Below are 18,991 nucleotides of genomic sequence, written 5' to 3'. Positions count from 1 at the left end.
GTGTAACACTATGTAGGGACTGGGTTCGAGCGCTCCTCCTATTGGACGAAAGGTCTCAAGCCCAACTAGTCCAATACAATGAATTTTTAGAGAAGTGGGTTTAAGAACTAGGTCTTAGTCCGAACCACGATCATTAGACACAGTTAGGTGTGGGCTGAGTAACAAGGAAATGGGTTGAAGTATGGGATTTTGTCCTCGGGCGTTTCGTCCGAGGAACTCAGTATTCTTCTTCTTCTTCTTTCAGTACTAGGTTACATGGGTTTTCAAGATCGTGCAAACTGCCATAGCTTCCTCCTTTTTCTCTCTTTCTGCTCTTTTTCCGCGATCCCCCATTCTTGGAGGGTCTCTCACATTATATACTTCTTTCCAATCGATCTTGGCCCTCCACCTATTGATCATACATGCCACTACTTGAGTACTCGTCTCATCAGCCACCTTCCCAAACCCTCTATGAGTTGCAGCAACCAAGGCTGCACTGTTGTTCAAGGGTCATTTCCTCATTAATGCGGCCAGAACGTTAGTTGGGTGCATTCAATGCGGAGGTGACAGTTTCCCATTGGATTGCTCCTGCACCATACGCCTATGGATATCCTACTATACTTATCCGTATCCTGGGGGCGTCCTGGGAGGCTGCCTTCGCTGATGTGTTGTTCTTTCCTTTTGGGATTTGGGGTGCCGAGAACAGGATTGTCCTCGGCAATGCTTCTAGGCCCTTTGGGCTTTCTTTGTCCGTCCTCGGCTATTTCTCCCTCCTCGGCGCGGGCCTTGGGCCCAGTACAAAGTGGGCCAGGGTTGTCAGATTCCTTGGCCCCACACACTACGTTTTCAATTAATTGAAACTATTACACTTTAGCTTTTTTTTTCAATCACATCTCTTCTATATGAAATTTAATACTGTTCTTTGTTGTGTCTTTCATTGCACATGTATTTAAAAAAAAAGAATACATTTATTTTTCTAAATTAAAGGAATGGTAACGTTGATAGCCCCTTCTTAGTTTTTTTTTTTTTCTTTTTTTTTTATGCTTTTTTAAGCATGCTAAAATTTAGTTATGGATATGTACTAAGTGCCTATCTTTCAGGATTAAATATAATTACATAACTACTATTTAAAAAAATTGAATAAAAAAAATTCTGTGTTTACAACATGAGAGTCTTTAGCATTTGAAATTTTTGTTATGGTTATGGATGTGTAATAACTAGCTAAGTTTTAGGACTAAATGGCTGCCTTTTAGGATTTAAAAAAAAAAAAAAAAAAAGTTGAAAAATCTCATTTAAAAAAAATTAAAGTAATTTTTTCATCACACTTCTAAGTATTTTATGATTGGAAAAATGTAGTAATTTCAAATTATAATGAACGCAAATTATTAACTTTTGCCCAAAATAAAATAACCTTTGAACACATGCATGAGTGTATGTTCAAAGGCTAGTATATATATACTAGCCTTATCACACGCACTCTACATGTGTGATGACTGATGAGACTCTTTTCTTTTCTTTTTTGAGTTTAATGTAAATTTTCAATTTGAATTTATTTATTGTTAGTGAGGTTACATAGGAAAACTTTTTTTAAAGAAACTAAAATTTAGGATGTGCTATTTTTTAGGGGAAAAAAATATATCAAACATGCGTAAGATACATTTAAATAGAAAGTGAGCTAATTTTTAGGGAAAAGGTTTCTCTAGTATTTGTTTTTTGAATTACAATTTTAACTCTATTTTTTATTTTTTAGAATAAAGATTATCTAATTAGATTATAAGTATTTTTGACATTTTTTGAAACCATAATTAACTTTCTGAACCTTTTTAATATATACTAGCCTCATCACACGCCCTCCGCACATGCGATGTGTCTCTTCTTTTTTTTTTTTTTGAATTTAATGTAATTTTTCAATTTTAATTTATCTATTATTAGTGAAGTTACACAGGAAGGGATTTTTAAGAAACTAAAATTTAGGATTTGAAATAGAGTAAGCTGTTAGGTTTAGTATGTACTAGTTTTTAAGGAAAAAATTGTATTAAACGAGCGTGAGATATATTTAAATAGAGAGTGTGCTAACTTTTAGGAAAAAAGTTTCTCTGGTAGTTTTTTATTTTATTTTGTTGAATTATAATTTTAACCCTATTTTTTATTTTTTTAAGAATAAAGAATATCTAATTAGATTAGGGGTATTTTTGACATTTTGTGAAGTCATAACTAACTTTCTGAATCCTCTTAATATATATATACATATATATATATATAAATAAATATATACTATTTGTTTTAATTAACTTCGTTAATTTTGGAGGGAATTTTTGGCCCTACAAACTTTTCCAAAATTTATATTCTTTGATAAAATCTTGCTTGGACATTTTTTTATGTGACCACTTTTTTTTTAATCACCATTCCCCCCCCCCCCCCTTTCTCTCTGTAAAATACATCATTTTATATTATTGAAATGATATTTTTATGTTGTTCATCTAATCCTTTTTGCTCTTTACGTATTGTTTTATATCTCTCTATTTGTGTATTTATTGTCTTTGCTCTTTATTCTTTAAAGCTGTCTCTATACTTCTAAAAAATGTTTTCTATCCATTTTTTCATTGTTGTCTTCTCTCTTTAAATCCCTTAGATTATTACAACCAAACATTTTTTTTATATAAATCCTCATCTTGCTAACTAGAAGGTTTATGGAGGAATTTCCTCGTGCATAACCAACCTTAGTGGGAAGATGGTGATTTATCATAGATGGGTTTCTCCTAAATGGGTTATAAAGCTTGTTCCTAAGAACAATACGGGTATGCTTCTAGGAAAATGGTAGAGGTCCCTATGGCTCCTTTTTCTCAACATGGAAGAGAACCCATAAGCTTGGATGTGACAAGATTTAAGGTTTATTTATGAGAAATTTCTTTAAAAAGAATTTTAAAACAATCCATTTACTTTATAGCTTACTCTTAAATTCCTTTAAATACAAGCTTTTACATTATTGTCTTGCTATTAAATTCCTTTAGATACAAGCTTTTACATTATGTCTTGCTCTTAAATTCTTCAAATTTTTGCCCATACATTCAAGTCTTTAAATGTTGTTCTCCTTTAATTTATGCACTTTACCCTTGAGTTTGCTTTATCTTCCACATTCCCTTTCTCATGTTAAAAGGGTTTAAGGGTGCTAGCTCTCTAGCTAGTACCATAAACCCTAGATTACCAAATGGCAATAGCTTGGGTAAGCAAACCTCTAAAAAATGTGATTTCAAAAGTTTTTTTTTTTTTTTTTAAAAAAAAAGGCTCCAATGGCCATCCCTTTTTCTTAAAATGAATCATTTTCAAAAGAAAGCTTCTTTTTAATTTCTTAAAAAAAATGCCTTCCAAAGGGGCATTTTTTAAACTCTCCATTTTCAAAACCATGTTTGGTTCTTTTCCTATACATTAAAAAAAAATAAAAATAAAAATAATTCTGAAGCCCTTTTTCTCAAAAATCCTTATTTAAATGGTTTTGATTTATGTTTTGGGTATCTTTTCAAAGAACATGGAAACTTTATCTTAAAGAACAAAGTAGTTTTAATCTAAAACTTTTCCCCTTTTAAAATTTAAGTGCTCTACCCTAAAAAGTGAACAAAAGCCTTTTTTCCAAATAAGCTTGTTTTTCACTTTGTTTTAAACTTTTCCCAAATGCAACCCTTTTTCCAAATGTTTTAAAATCAAGTTTTGGGTAAGTTCTCTTTAAAAAGTTTGATGATTCATTTTCTCAAAAAAGAGAAGGTAGGTTTCCAAAAGGTTTTTTAACTTTAAAAGCTTAGTTTCTTTAGAGTCTTGTTAATAAAAATGTTTTAATTTTTAGCACTTTCTTTATGTTGTTTCATTAAAGGAAACTCATTTTCATGTAAAACCAAGACAATACTTTTTTAGGTCATTTTTTCCCCAAAAAAAATTAGTCTCAAAATAAAACTTTTCCAAGAGTCATGAGTTTTCCTAAAAGAAATTGCTCATCTTTTCCATGCTTTGTTTTAAACCTTTGGAATTGCATTCTTTTTGAGGTTTGTGTCTATGGTTCATTTCCATTGAACCAATAGACACCAATCAAGTTAACATATTCCCCCTTCCCCTTTGCATTAATGTTTTGGTTCTTTATGTTTGTGCATGAGAATGAGAAATTGGAGGATAAATTTACTAAAAGGTGACATTTTTACTTCCTTCTATTTTATTTTTTTTATGTACATATTCACATGTTGAATATATAATAAATAATACTCAAATGTTATATTATATATTATCTTTGCAACATAGTAACTCTCACATGTTATGTATATTTACTTCACATGTTTTGCTTGTTAATAATTATTTGTCATGAATATTCACATTATATGTTATATGTAAATAAATACTAACATGTTCATGTGTGTGTGTGTGTATATATATTGTTTGTAAAAAATCTTTTTCAAAAACCAAATGCCAAGTATCTAATTATTTCTCTAAAACATTAACATTGAAATTAAAATTAAAATGGGGTATTATCCTTTGGATAGGTGGTGTGAGGTGTCTAACACCTTTCTGACCTATAACCGAACTTCCAAGTCCAAGATCTTTGGTTCGAGACTTTGGTTTACCTTAATTAATTAATTACCCTTGAATTGGTTTTTAGTTAATTAGGTAACTAAAAAGAATTAGAAAAATAGGTGACTAATCACACCTAATACAAAACCAACGGTTGGTGGCAACTCCTAAACATAAAATAAGAAAAAGAGACTCACACACACACCTCACCCTAGAAACACATGCACACAAAAGAGTCACGTCCCCAAGGACCCAATATATGGTAAACCAAAAGCCTTTTTTGGGGTGCCCACAGTTTTGAATACTTAGAAAATGTGCAAAGCTGTTGTGTGTGAGGTTAGAGTATAGAAAATAGGGTTTTATAACACATGGAGGGTAAAATCAACTATCTCAAGCTTGGTTTTTTATTTGAGACATAAGGTTGGTATTTATACAAGTGAACTAGGGTTTTTGGGGCCTTTTAGAGGCTTTTGGACGTTCCTAAGAGTGTAAGGGGCTGCCCAACCCAAAGATTGAAGTTTTTGGCACTAAATATAAGAATAAGAAATTCTAGAACTCAAGGTGTGCGTGCAGGATCATGAGTGTGTGTAAGCAGAACTCCAATTTGACTGGGTTGTTGGCCCGACTTCAAATATCCATAACTGACTCACTTTAAATCCAAAATAGGTAAAATTTGTATTTAAATTGAAGTTCAGGATGTCTACCTTCCAATGAAAATAATAACATTCAATAATGTTGGGTTAAGATAATTTGACCTCGGTTAATTAATTCAATTACCCAAGTTGATTAATTAGGTTCAATTATATGCAAATTGTGAAGGCACCAACAAATCACCAAATTAACTAAATACAGTGGAAAATAAATTGACATGGTGATTTGTTGACAAATGAGGAAAACCTCTTGCAAGACAAAAACCCCATCGAGTTATTTTAACCACACACAAAAATCCGCTAATCAACAATCAAGCGGTTACAAGTATAAGGAATCTTATCAACTACCTTTGCTTATCCCAAAATACCAATCTACAGTTGAACCTTCGCTTCAATACCCAATTAAACTTGATCTTGTAGTAGCCTTCTTTCCTTTGATGCACAAATCTCCAATCTGTGATTAACTCTTTGCACAGATCCCAGTACGTGACTAACTCCAGCAACTTTGAACGATGCCGCAAAGTTCTTCACTTCATCAATAATGAAGATCAGGAAGCACTTAGTTACAAAACCCTATAATGTACAAGTGCAGTAGCTTCTCACAGAAAAAATAAATTGCTTGGTCTTTGTATCCATGTGTGATGGATCTTAAAATAATCCTTATATATGTCTAAAGTTGTGAGAAAAGAAACCCTTAACAAATACATATGCCTAGGCCAAATTTCAAATCTGGAAAATTGAAAATCGTAAATCTCGATAGATCGAGCTGCTGTTAAGCTATCTATTGAGCTTCACATTAAATCTCGATAGCAGGCATCGATCGAGCTCTCTGTCGAGACTTAGTGAACAACTTTTCTTCACTTGTTTCTTGGACCAATCTTCATGTCTTTTAATATGAACACTTGATATGCTTGAACAACATATTTCTTGATGTATTAAACCCATCTTAGATCTACCCAATTACAAGTAAAGTATATTTTATCAAAGGATTAGCTAATTACATAACATATGACCCTAACAAATAATTATTTGAGGTTCAAAATTATGGCCAAGATATAAGCAAAGGTCATTTTTCAACATCGTTTTCAAAGTTTAAGCACTTTTGAGTTATGATTACCTCTAAATTATTGGGAACACTTTAATTACCCTTGGTTGACGTATGTCGAGCTCATCATTGAGGTAGGGGACTAATGGTTATTAATGAGTACAATATGAGGTGTCTACAGTCTCTCATTCATAATTGAAAGTTCTTTTGCAAAAAATTTATTTTTCTGCATAAAGTTAAATTGAGAGAAAGAGACATGGTTTTGTTCACTATATTATTTAGATTGACATGTTTCTTCTATTTTTTGTGATCATTATATCTTGAGAGATAAGTGACCAAAAGCCTCAAACCATCAATTGTAAGGATGTAAACATGTCTTAAGGAGATTATGTCAAACACGAGCGACCGTAATCATTTTTCATTTTTATACACATCGATATTGTAAATTTTTCTAATTTATTTTACAAATTTCTATTTGTTTTATTTGTATACAAATGTATTATTGTTTGTTCTATTTGATTTGAGTTTTAGTTTTTTTTTTTTTTTTTTTTTAAATCTAAGCGAGGTAAGATATTTGAAAAGAAATCCTTAATCTTAATCTTTTTTTTTTTAATACTTTATTACTCAATTTGATACTTTATAATTAATAAATGTTAATAGAATTTTCGTTTTTGGAAACACAATATTAGAATTGAATTAAAGTATCAATTCATTTCATGGTTGTGCTTATAGTTATGTTTGACATTATATTATTGTATTTGTGTTTACACATATGTTTCAACATGTAATCAAAATTGAATTAATTTTTTTCAACTCTGCTCCTTTCCATTTTTGATCCATCATGTGTGAAAGAAGGATATTTAAGAATTAAAATTTATTATATGAATAGTGTTAACCTTAAACAAATACTCAAATCTTAGAATCCTTGAAAGGTCCTCAAGCTGAGTGAATATACTAACATATGCAAAAGTATGACATTCAGAAACCCAAACTTGATGAAAAACCTAAGTTTTACCATATCTTTCCTCCATTCACACAAAAAACACTTTCAAACAATATAAATAAGTAATACCAAAATGCAATCCAAAAGAATTAACTTAATCATATTATATTAAAGAATGGAAAAATAATTAATTTTATGTAATAATAAAATTGTTATAGCAAATGCTTTTTGAAAGAGCTAGCCATTGTTATCATTCAATCCATCAAGAACCTAATTTTTGATGGGTATGCCACAAATTTTATGGATATTGAGCGGTAGAACAATTTAATGCAGATGAAGTCTAAAAGATAAACTTCAAAGTTTAGGATAATATAAATAATAGAAAATTGTTTTCAAAGCAACAATCATGGTTGATAGCGAACAAATTAGGATCTTCTTATAGCAAACTAAGTATGCTAAAATTAAAGTTGCAAGTGATCAAAAGATGATTAACAAACTCACGTAGGATCCTTTATTTATTTATTTATTTATTTTTTTGTAGCCACCCAACTCCATTATTGTCGGCTTGTAATAAACAATAGTTTCACAACCCGATGAACATTTAATCACCCAAACACACCTATTACTAGTGTTTTATACACCAATTTTTTTTTTTAGAGAATTTAGTAAATTTATTAGAAAGCTAGGGCCTACTCAATTTTATTTAAAACGTCATTATGATATAAAATTTGGACATTTTCAAATTTAATAATTGATACTTTCTTCCTATACAATGCCATTATGGAAGGATCATGGTTGAACTAAATGAAAATCATCCTTTCTAGTAGGACATCTATTTTTTTGCACATTGTGGTGCATATAGTTATGTTTATAATATATTATTATGTTTATGTTAAAACAAACATATGTCAACTCCAAATTAATTTTTCTCAAGTTATCTATAAATGAGACACAATAATTCAAAAATTTTACCATTCCAAACTAGAATTTCATTCTTCAATTAGTTGCCGCAATTTCAAATACTAAAAAAAGAAAATCCCAAGTAAAGAGATTTCTTTTCACCATACCACAAGTTATAACTGTGCACTAGTCCTATCAAGGATTTATTTTATAAATTTTCACCAAGAAAAATAAAAGACAAAACAAAATGTTCAACCAACCTATTGAATAAATACCATGAAGCATCAATTAGCACTGCTAGGTCAAGCAGCAATGCCTTTGACATCTCTGGAAGCCCAACTTCATCTCCAACTTATCGCCCCTCGCCTCACCCTCATCAACTTGTCCTTCAACAGTTTAATTTCTCAAAAACATCTACTATGATAGATTCATACTCGATTTTGCCAACTCCTCCTTTAGCAAAAGTGTTAGGTTCTAAATGTTTAGAACAATTGGCAAATCATGAACATAAACTTGTCTAGATATAGATCTTAGAGTCTATAGGTTTTATTAGACAATGCTCAAGGTGATTCAAGTCAAGATTCAAGAACATACAAGTTGCAAGAAGAAGATTTCATATTCTGCCTGGTTCGATCGATCGAAAGACAGGCTTGATCGATCGAAAGTCGTATCTGCAGAATTTTAATTAAGCCCAAACAGCTGTTCAAGCCCATTTAGGATTAGGGTTTCTAATCTACTTCTCCCAGTATATAAAGGAAATCCTAAGCACGTTTTTATAAGGCTTTTTAGAGAGAAAAGAGTGTGCCTCTTTTGTATTTAGGGTTTTGTTCCTAAAAAGCTCTCTTATGTCTTCTACCGGTGCTATTCCTTGAAGAATCTTAAGATCCGGTATTGTAGAAGTTGCTGCCTTCTCTTGTCATCAAAGGTGTTGATGATCTAAACCTTCAAGGGTGGTCTTGGAGTCACAAACAAGAGAGTTTATGTTGCTAAACCTTTGAGTGGGATCTCAAAGTCACAAACGGGGGTGTTTGTGTTTTGCAAAGGCCAAAGAAAGAAGGAGTCTGTGGATTCGGAGCTTGCACGTGGTCGTGTCAGTAAGTTCTACTGGTGGGTAGCAATAAGAAGTCGAGCGTGGAGGCTTGTAAGTCTTATTGTATGAACTTCGATTCTTTCTAGTGGATTTGCTTTTTACCTTGAGGATATCTAGGTTAAATCCTCCCCAGGTTTTTTACCGGTTTGGTTTTCTTGAGTTATCATATCGTTGTGTTTTTATTTTCCACTGCAATACATTGATATGATATATTTGTGTTAACCTAGATTTGTTAATTTGACTAAGTAATCACTTGGCTAATTACCTAGGTTAATTTGATTGTGGTTTTAAGGGGTCTAAAAACTAACAAAAAGGATTTCCTAATTCATTTGTTGCTCCATCTCATTCACTTTTTGCCCACAAAACGGCTGAATAATATGAGAGCTCAGCTGAATAAATGTTCGGTCTAATTTGAAGATACAAAGTATGTTGAAGAAAGCCAAGATATTTCATCCCAGCTTCATTGAAAGTGGACTCCACTTGAGACCTCAATTAGAGCAGGTTAAACATGCTTTTCAAGAACAACAAGCAGGTCATAAGCATCATAAAGCAATATGAGCGAGTGTACTTTGATAAGAAATCTTCAAAATATGAAATTTCAAACCTAGAGATAGTGTGATAAACTGACAAAATTTTAAGTATATTACTGCAAAAGCTCATTAAGCCCATGGCCAATCCTATTTATTTGGTGAAAATTTCAGAATTAATTATGAACCTAACATCACTATGGACATTAGAACAATTGCACAAACAATAATTACTACTTATAACTAGATTCTTGGTTTCATCTTATTTCACCAAATGCATAGTTTAACTAGTCAAAGGTAGAAACTCGGGATCCAGTGAGCTCATTGACGACAACCCACCTTTTTAATCTAAGATTGATACTAACTCTGTCAGATGCTCTTAAGAATATACAATTAGGCTGCAACAGCAGGTATGGTAGTAAAATCAAGAATATACAATCAAGCTCCAACTTGAGGCAATTCGTGCTCATCAGCAATAAGATTGAACAAATCCAGTCTGTCCAACTCTAACCCTATCCCAGGGAGATTTCCCAATCGACATCTCACAAACAACACAACCCAAACCCCAAATATCAGAAGGAGGCTCTTGCACACTAAATCAGACATTCAGGTGCCATATACAATGCAGTGCCTCTCAATCCCAACCTCATCTTTTTCCTTTTGGCCAACCCAAGATCCATAATCTTTGCCACAAAATGATCACTATCAATAGTATTAGTATTAGTACTCATATTCACAAACAAAACATTCTCAGGCTTGATAAGCCTCAGTGAGGTTAAGTCTCAATAACATTAAACTTTTTTTATTGCCATAAATACAAGTCAGAAGAGGTCTATTTAGTTTTAAAAAATATTAAGTTATTCTTGAAATTTTGATAAGATGCAAATGAAGTTAAAGTATGTTACATGAAGGATGGGGCAATGGAAGTTCATAAATATATAATCAAGAAGTTTGGAGGCAATGAAGATTTTTTGGATGACATGTGTAGCAGGAAGTCAGCGTCTACATGCTTATCCATTTTAGGACATTATATACTGCACATACAAATGGAGGGACAAGTGCCAAAACTTTTAATATGATGGCAAATAGTACATTAAACTGCAATGATATGAAATGGAGATTTGATATAATGCATCTTAATTTAAAGAAAATGAGTACAAAAACCACAAAAATCAGTTTCAAAACGCCTCACTAGCCTATATAGGAGTGAATGACCAGAAGGATAAAATAAAACAAAAAAAAATAAAATAAAAAAGAAGCTTTTCAAAATAACATTGAAGTTGCAGTAACAACAGTAGTGCTGTTGTAAGCAATATTAGGCCAAGGGTTTTCTACAAAGTACCATTTGACTCCCAAGCGTCCAGGTGAAGCATCAAATAAAGTTGTATAAGAGTAAGAGTATTAGTATTGTGAAATTATCTGAGCAAACCTATGATATTAAATGAGCAACATATTACCACTGAAAATCAAAGAGCATTAAAGGGTTCATGAATGTTCAATCAAACCTGAAGAAAGCCAAGATCTTTCATGCCAACTTCATGGGAAGAGGCCTACTGGAAAACTCAATAACAGCAGTTAAATGTGCTTCTCCAGATATATAGTCTTCCCAACAACTAGACATGCCAAAAGTAGAGTGTTGGTATTTTTGGTTCAATTAGCATCATAGAGCGGTATGAGTGAGTGTACTCTAAATCTGCATAACATGCAATCACAAAACAAGAGATAGCAAAATTGATAAACTACCAAAAATTGTCCAAGTGAGTAGCATCAAAAAGTAGTTCACCATTATCTGGCATTCTAGGATAAACTTCAAAGTAACGTCCACAAAAGTTACGCTAGAGATCTACATGTAACAAAAAGGAAATGCTGGAGCTCATTAGACCCACGACTAACCCTACTAATTGGTTGAAGTTTTCAAAATGAATTATGATCTTATTACCACTGTGGACATTAGGCCTATTTTGCAAACCATAATTACTAATTTTAACTAGATTCTCGATATTATCTTATGTCACAAAACACAAAATTTTACTTGACAAAGGTATATTCAGGAAAAAAAAAGGTTTGACAGAGGTAGAAACTAGGGATCCAGTGGATACCAAAGCTCAACAACAATAGTTGAAATAAGCTAATTCTTTTCGAATATGGCTGACACTCATCCATGGCAACACAAATATGGGTGGTATTGTTGATATCATTCCGGTTGCACCCTATACCTTCTAGACTCTTTTTCTTTCATCAAACTTTGTATCCTAAGCACACTAGACTGCTGTCCAGCATCATTCTTTTATTTGAAAGCAACGCATGGTAGCCACAATTTGGGAAAACAAAACCCAAAGCATTTGTCTAATCTTAACAGAATGCATCACATATATGAAGGCCCAAAAAAAAAAAAAACCCCAGAAACTAAACAATAATTTACTAAATTTTTTCGTAGAAAGCAGTCAACTTTAATACATTAAACACAAACAAAATCCAAACCCAGTTCAGCATTGAATTCGTGGAACTAGCAATGGCTGAAATATGGTAGGAGTACTAAGTACACGACAAAAATAGATGAAATTGATTACTTGCTGTGTACTGTACCCATTATTTTTGCAAGTTATGACACAACTTTCTAATTATATAATGAGATGAATTCTTTGCTGATACAAGAAAATTGCCAACTGCAGCATTGACACAGAGGGCCTATGAGATGCTCCTCAAATATAGTTTATATGCAACCAATAATCTAAATTTATAAAACAAACAAATAGTGTACAAAATACAAACAGAGAACTATTTTACAGGATTCTGAATTAAGAATGAGAAAACAGTTCCTCCTAACTCTCTCTATCTCTCTGGTTTCTTTCTTTCCTTCTTTTTTATTTTAATATGTGGGAGCTCCTAATCTACCAATATAGCAACTCACAACAGAGATCTTACTTGAAAATCCATTAAAAACAGTGCATGCAAAGCGAGTTGGTTGAATTAGTGCTTTCCTGAATTAGGTATAACTAGCTAAGTTTGTAAACCATCTCAACTATCAGGGAGTCAAAAAATGAAGTTTTTGGCAGCAAGTGATCAACTTTTTTACATTAAATACAAACAAAACCCAAACCCAGTTCAGCACTACTCATTTGACTAGAAATGGTAGAAATATGATAGGATAGTACACAACAAAAAATAGATGAAAAGAAGACAGAAATTCATTAAAAAGCAAGTACTCCTTTGAAAATTTTCTTTGTAAAAGCCATACCAGAAAATTGCCATAGGAGTACTTGCTGCCATACGAGAAAAAGCCATTCAAGAAAATTTCCATACAAATCCTCCGCTCATAGGAGTACTCGACAAAAAAATAGATGAAAACAAATTCAGATAGATATCATACCTGGAACACAAATCCACCAAATCCAAATTGCCAATACTAAAGCAATAGAGAGAAATATATCCATTATTTTTACAAATTACAAAACATCTTTCAAATTCCATTGTGAGATAAATTTTCTGCTGATACAAGGAAATTGCAAATCAGAACATGCAATGTGCAGTGGTTGGAATTGTTGCTTTCCAAAAAAAGTGGTTTAACTAGCAAAGTATGTCAAATATCACAACTCTTTGCCATCAAACAACAACACAAAATGAAAGGGAAACAAGAAAATAAATTGTAAGAAAAAAGCACAACCTGGTTATAGCAAAATTGGGTTATATTATATACTTGAAAATGTTTCAAGAATAAGTACAATTTTGTGCATGTCTACTGCCTTGTACATTAATCATATAAGGAATACTCTATCTAAATTGTAATAATGAACAATTCAGTGCCTAGTTAAGATAGTATATGAGGGATACTCTATCAGATATTGTAAGAATATACAATTAAGCTCCAACAGCAGGTATGATGGAATATACAGTCAAGCTCCAACAGCAGGTATGGTAGAAGCAGGGCACTTCAAAGTTCGACGTGCTGCTCTCTCACATATATGGTTATCATAACATGTAACCCTCTTCCTTTTCTGGCCTAAAACAGGCACATTTTCATCTGATCTCCCATCCAAATGTTCTCCCAAATCATCAAATTGCGAAGGAGGAAAACATAACGCCATACCATCATCAGGCAGCAAGATCACCAGAAGAACAACTTAACTCATAATCTTCTGAGAAACAAAAAACCTCATAATCGGCCTCATCAGTCCCAGAAACGCAGGTAACAGCCGGTAGTTCTTCATCACCAAGTCCGTCAAGAAACGGGTGATCCATCAACATCTCAGCAGTAAACCTATACATATATTTCTTTACAAGGCACGCTTTCAGAAAATCCTTGGCTTGACTTGAAACCCCAGTTGGAATTTCAGGCAATTCGCGCTCGTCAGCAATAAGATTGAACAGATCCCGTTTGTTAAACTCTTTTCCCCTATCCCAGGGAGATTTCCCAGTCAACATCTCACAAACAACACAACCCAAAGCCCAAATATCAGAGGAAGGCTCTTGCACACACTCAATCAAACACTCAGGTGCCATATACAAAGCAGTGCCTCTCAAGTCCATCCTCATCTTCTTCCTCTGCCATGACCTCTTGGCCAACCCAAGATCAGCAATCTTGGCCACAAAATGAGCACCATCAGTAGTACTAGCACTCACATTCACAAGCAGAACATTCTCAGGCTTGATATCACAGTGTACATACCCACATCCATGAATATGATTAAACCCTTTTAGAATACACTTGGTGTAGCGTTTGACATCACTTTCAGGCAAACCACACCCACCAGAATTGTGAATCAAATCTCTCAAGCTTCCACCAGAAGCGTACTCAAGCAACAGGTTATAAACCATGTCACCGTTATCTTCAACCGTGGAGTCTTCACCAAAGCAGTGAATGACAAAAGGGTAGCCCTGAACATTGTCAAAAACCTGTTTCTCCTTCTGAAGTGTAGCAGAAACAGAAATCTCCGCTGACTTCACTACCATCAACGAAGGAAAAGAGCGTAACTTGGATGTGGGTTTGGCCAGAAACACAGACCCAAATGCTCCTTTGCCCAGCAACGGGCCTCTCTCCCACAATCCTGAATACATCTTTCAACGAGGGTTTGTAAAATTGTGGAAGGGAATTGGAACTCAACTAGGTCTCGTTTTGATTTCTAATTCTAACGGTCAGTAAAGAAATTACCTTTATTTATATTTATTTTTTTCTATCTTAAAAAAAAAAAAGAAAAAAGAAAAAAGGGGTCCTAGTCCAATATCATGAACGCGTGTCAATGGCGCGTGGAGTTCACTAATGCGTAAAAAAGGGTTGGATAATAAAAGAGAGGGAGGTATGGACGGGACTGAAGAGATGAGACAGACACAACAAGTTTCTTAACATTTTCATTACAGCAAATATATGATACAAACACTGCTTTACTCATTACTAGCCTCACAGTTTCACTGACTCACTCACTCTCTCTCTCTTTCTCTTGCCCCAACCATTCTCGAGAAGATTCAAGCTTTGAGAGAAACATCTTCAACTGAAATCCAGTGTACGTTGGTCCCTTTTTTCTCTTCTGTTCTTCTCAGATTCTTGATTCTTTCATATAGAAAATCTGTCTCAGATGGGGTTCTCTCTCTTTTCTCTATGCTTTTAACTTGTTCATACTGAAAAGATTGAGATTTTTATTCTATATATCCATTAAGACCAACCCAGAATTTTGATTGTTTTGGTTGATTGTTGTTCTTTATGCTAAGGATAGAAATTTAAATCCTTGTATAAGTTGTTGTAAACAACATTTGATTCTTTGGCCATGACTAGCCTACTGAATTCAGTGTCCCCTATTGCAAACCCATCACCAGAAACAACTACAAGAAAGGGTTGTGGGTTCTTCTCCCATGCCCCAAATTTCCATTCTTTTTCACTCAATAAGGGGTTTTCTAGAGTTTTGGCATCTACCCAGATAACTATTTCTCCAAAAGACACTGTTTTTACTCTGCCCAACTGGAGGTTTGGGAAGAGTGAATCAAAAAGTAGGGAAATTAGACTCAGTGATGCATTTCTTCATTTGGAAAAGAAGGTAGGGAAGGGCCAAAAGCCTAATGTTGTTCAAGCAACTCAGCTCTTGTATGATCTGTGCAAGGTAAATAAGATGAGAAAAGCGATTAGAGTGATGGAGATGATGATTGGATCAGGTATAATACCCGATGCGGCTTCCTATACATACTTGGTGAACTATTTGTGTAAAAGAGGCAATGTTGGATATGCAATGCAATTGGTTGAAAAAATGGAGGAACATGGCTTCCCGACCAATACTGTTACATATAATTCGCTTGTTAGAGGACTTTGTATGCATGGAAACTTGTACCAAAGCTTGCAGCTTTTGGATCGATTGATGAAGAAGGGGCTGGTCCCAAATGCATTCACATACTCCTTCTTGCTTGAAGCTGCCTATAAGGAAAAAGGAGTGAATGAGGCCATAAAGCTATTGGATGAGATAATGGCTAAGGGTGGGAAGCCCAATTTGGTTAGTTACAATATTTTGTTAACTGGTATGTGCAAGGAAGGTAGGATCGAAGAGGCAATCAGGTTCTTCAGGGATTTGCCTTCAAAGGGGTTCAATCCAAATGTTGTGAGTTATAACATTTTGTTGAGGAGTTTGTGCTATGAGGGGCGGTGGGAGGAAGCAAATGAGTTACTGGCTGAGATGGATGGTGAGGATCGCTCACCATCAGTAGTTACTTACAATATATTGATTGGTTCGCTTGCTCGGCATGGCAGAACTGAACATGCTCTTGAGGTTTTGGATGAAATGATGAAGAGACGGTTCAGGCCTACTGCTGCAAGCTACAACCCAATTATTGCTCGTCTCTGCAAAGAGGGGAAAGTAGATCTTGTGCTTAAGTGTCTAGACAAAATGATTTATCGGCACTGTAGTCCTAATGATGGAACATACAATGCCATTGCTGTGCTTTGTGAGGAGGGAATGGTGCAAGAGGCATTCTTTATAATTCAAAGCTTGGGTAATAAGCAAGAATCCTCCATGCATGATTTCTACAGAGGTGTGATCACATGCTTGTGTAGGAAAGGGAACACATATCCCGCATTTCAGATATTATATGAGATGGCAAAGAACGGATTTACACCAGATTCTTACACCTATTCTTCTTTAATCAGAGGATTGTGTGCGGAGGGAATGCTAGATGAGGCCATGGAGATATTCTGGGTAATGGAAGAAAATAACTATAGGCCTGATACTGACAATTTCAACGCACTTATACTTGGCTGTTGCAAATGTCGAAGAACAGATCTGTCCTTGGAGATTTTTGAGACGATGATTGAGAAAGGGCACATGCCTAATGAAACAACATATACCATTATCGTAGAAGGGATTGCCCACGAAAATGAAACAGAGCTGGCAGCCAAAGTTTTGAAGGACTTGCGTGTTAAACAGGTTGTTAGTCAGAGTACAGTGGAAAGACTTGTTATGCAGTATGACCTTGATGGTTTACCAATTTAGATTACGTGAGAATACCACAAGTATAGAAAGAAGCAAACAGGACCAGAGTTTTGTAGGAGAATGATTTGTTATTCAGTTTTAAGAACGGTGACTGTGTCCAATCATGGGTATAGACTGACCAATGCAACAAGGCCTCTTTTAGAAGATTGATGTTGTATTCGAATGTTTAGAAGTGAACAAGCTCGTGCATGCGGATCTCAGCTCTGTGGTAATCCTCTATTTGCTTTGCTCCAAATTAAATTTTTTTTTTTGTAAATCATAGCCTGTTAATTTTGTAAAGACTTTCTATTGCTCATTTTATGCTATAAATTTAGTCTAACAGTACATGGGCATGGCAAGCTTCTTTATTGAATATTATCTTGTGCAAACCAACTCTTTGGTTCCTTATTATTGTTATTATTATTTTTTTTTTGCAATTGTATTTGTTTAATCTTCTTTTCATTTATTTCACATCACCAACAACTATTACAAAGATAATTTGAGAGGAATGATTTAGAAATTGGTTAGTACCCATAAGCATATTTTATGTTTGCTTGCATGATTTTCAAATAGGAGTGTCAGATGGCTTACAAGATTGTATACAAAGTTTCTTCTATTTTCATCAACTACAGAGGTGAACCTTCTCATCAACTAGGCAGAGAGAGAGAGAGAGAGAGAGAGCAGGGTTCCATAGCTTTATTTTTTTTTAACCATCAGAGATTTTCTTCAAACACTTCATATCTACTTACTGGGAAGACTAAGATAACACAACTTTGAGAAGAAAAGGTGTGCTACTGCTTTGTGGAGAAAAATGTCTGTTCTAAGCTAGAGACATGAAGTTTCACTCCCTAACTATGCTTCATAAGTCCTTATATTGTTTGGAGCTGGCTGCTGAGCCTTCATATATGAAAAGAGGTTCTTTATTTTTGGCAGTTATAGAACTACTAATCCAACTCTCCTTTATTTAAAGGAGAAGTACAACCTAAAAACAAAGCCATTATCTTCTGAAAGTCATGTGTCATTGATTTTTACATCACATGATGTTCTACATCAGAGTGAAATATAGGTAGAAATTGACCTCTTATTCATCATTCTCATTTTGCAATTGTCTTTCAAGTTTATCATGGAATAATAATTGAAATGGATATCTTATCTTTAGCTCTCAGGTCTCTGCTCATGTATAGTTTCCTTGCCATAATTAGTTACTCCATATTAATCATAATACCCTTATACTAACTGAAGGAGCATGTAATAATGATTTTCAGATGTATACTTATCAAAAAAAGAAAAGAAGAAGATAATTTTCAGATGTATTGTTTAAATCCCGATCATGTGTTATGTGAATGGATGCTGAAAACACTAATTTCTGGATGCAGGATGCCACTACATAGCACTTACTTCACAACCCTACTCATTTCAGCCATTTCACCAAGGCATCCAACCTTTAGTCCTATCAAAGCCAGGGTCTATTATTGTTATCTCTTCATAAATATCTCGTGGAAGACGTCCACCCAGTAGAGAAAAGAAAATTGTAAAATGAACCTTGGATATAAATGGTTTTAATTTCTTATTTAGATTAGTTGAGAAACACTCAACCAATTTCTGCTTTATTCATTTATCTGACTTCTATTATGAACTGTTGATTCTGCAACTTCATTTTTTGCTTCTAAAGCTTTGTTTATTATAGAGAAGATGGAGTGGATCGTTTATTATTTATCAGAAAAAGAGAAGATGGAGTGAAAGATTATTGGGTAAAAAAGTCATCTTACAAGTAATTAAGGATTGTTTTGTTGTTCCATTGTTTTTCCATCTATCTTCCTTGCTATCATTAGTAATTATAGAATCCTGATAATATTTATCA

At 33.9% G+C, this 18,991-nt stretch overlaps 2 protein-coding genes across 2 annotated transcripts; one reads left to right on the top strand and one right to left on the bottom strand.

Annotated features, from left to right (window-relative positions):
* Positions 1-13,374: 13,374 nt before the first annotated feature.
* LOC126720733 (mitogen-activated protein kinase kinase kinase 20-like) lies at positions 13,375-14,791 on the bottom strand. Its single transcript, XM_050423506.1, has one exon. The coding sequence runs from the start codon at positions 14,738-14,740 to the stop codon at positions 13,778-13,780; it is 963 nt and encodes a 320-aa protein (XP_050279463.1). The 5' UTR covers positions 14,741-14,791; the 3' UTR covers positions 13,375-13,777.
* Positions 14,792-14,992: 201 nt separating this feature from the next.
* Positions 14,993-18,781, top strand: LOC126720729 (pentatricopeptide repeat-containing protein At1g79080, chloroplastic). Its single transcript, XM_050423499.1, has 2 exons — positions 14,993-17,359; positions 18,507-18,781. The coding sequence occupies exon 1, from the start codon at positions 15,445-15,447 to the stop codon at positions 17,149-17,151; it is 1,707 nt and encodes a 568-aa protein (XP_050279456.1). The 5' UTR covers positions 14,993-15,444; the 3' UTR covers positions 17,152-17,359; positions 18,507-18,781.
* The last annotated feature ends 210 nt before the right edge of the window (positions 18,782-18,991 follow it).

Source organism: Quercus robur, chromosome 4 (assembly GCF_932294415.1).
Source record: "Quercus robur chromosome 4, dhQueRobu3.1, whole genome shotgun sequence".
Classification (NCBI taxonomy): domain Eukaryota; kingdom Viridiplantae; phylum Streptophyta; class Magnoliopsida; order Fagales; family Fagaceae; genus Quercus; species Quercus robur.
Note: the sequence above shows the minus strand (reverse complement) of the source record. Positions and strands in the feature narration are given on the sequence as shown.

What these genes read in the sequence shown, in the direction of transcription:
- LOC126720733 (XM_050423506.1), bottom strand. Translation starts at nt 14,740, where the DNA reads ATGTATTCAGGATTGTGGGAGAGAGGCCCGTTGCTGGGCAAAGGAGCA.
- LOC126720729 (XM_050423499.1), top strand. Translation starts at nt 15,445, where the DNA reads ATGACTAGCCTACTGAATTCAGTGTCCCCTATTGCAAACCCATCACCA.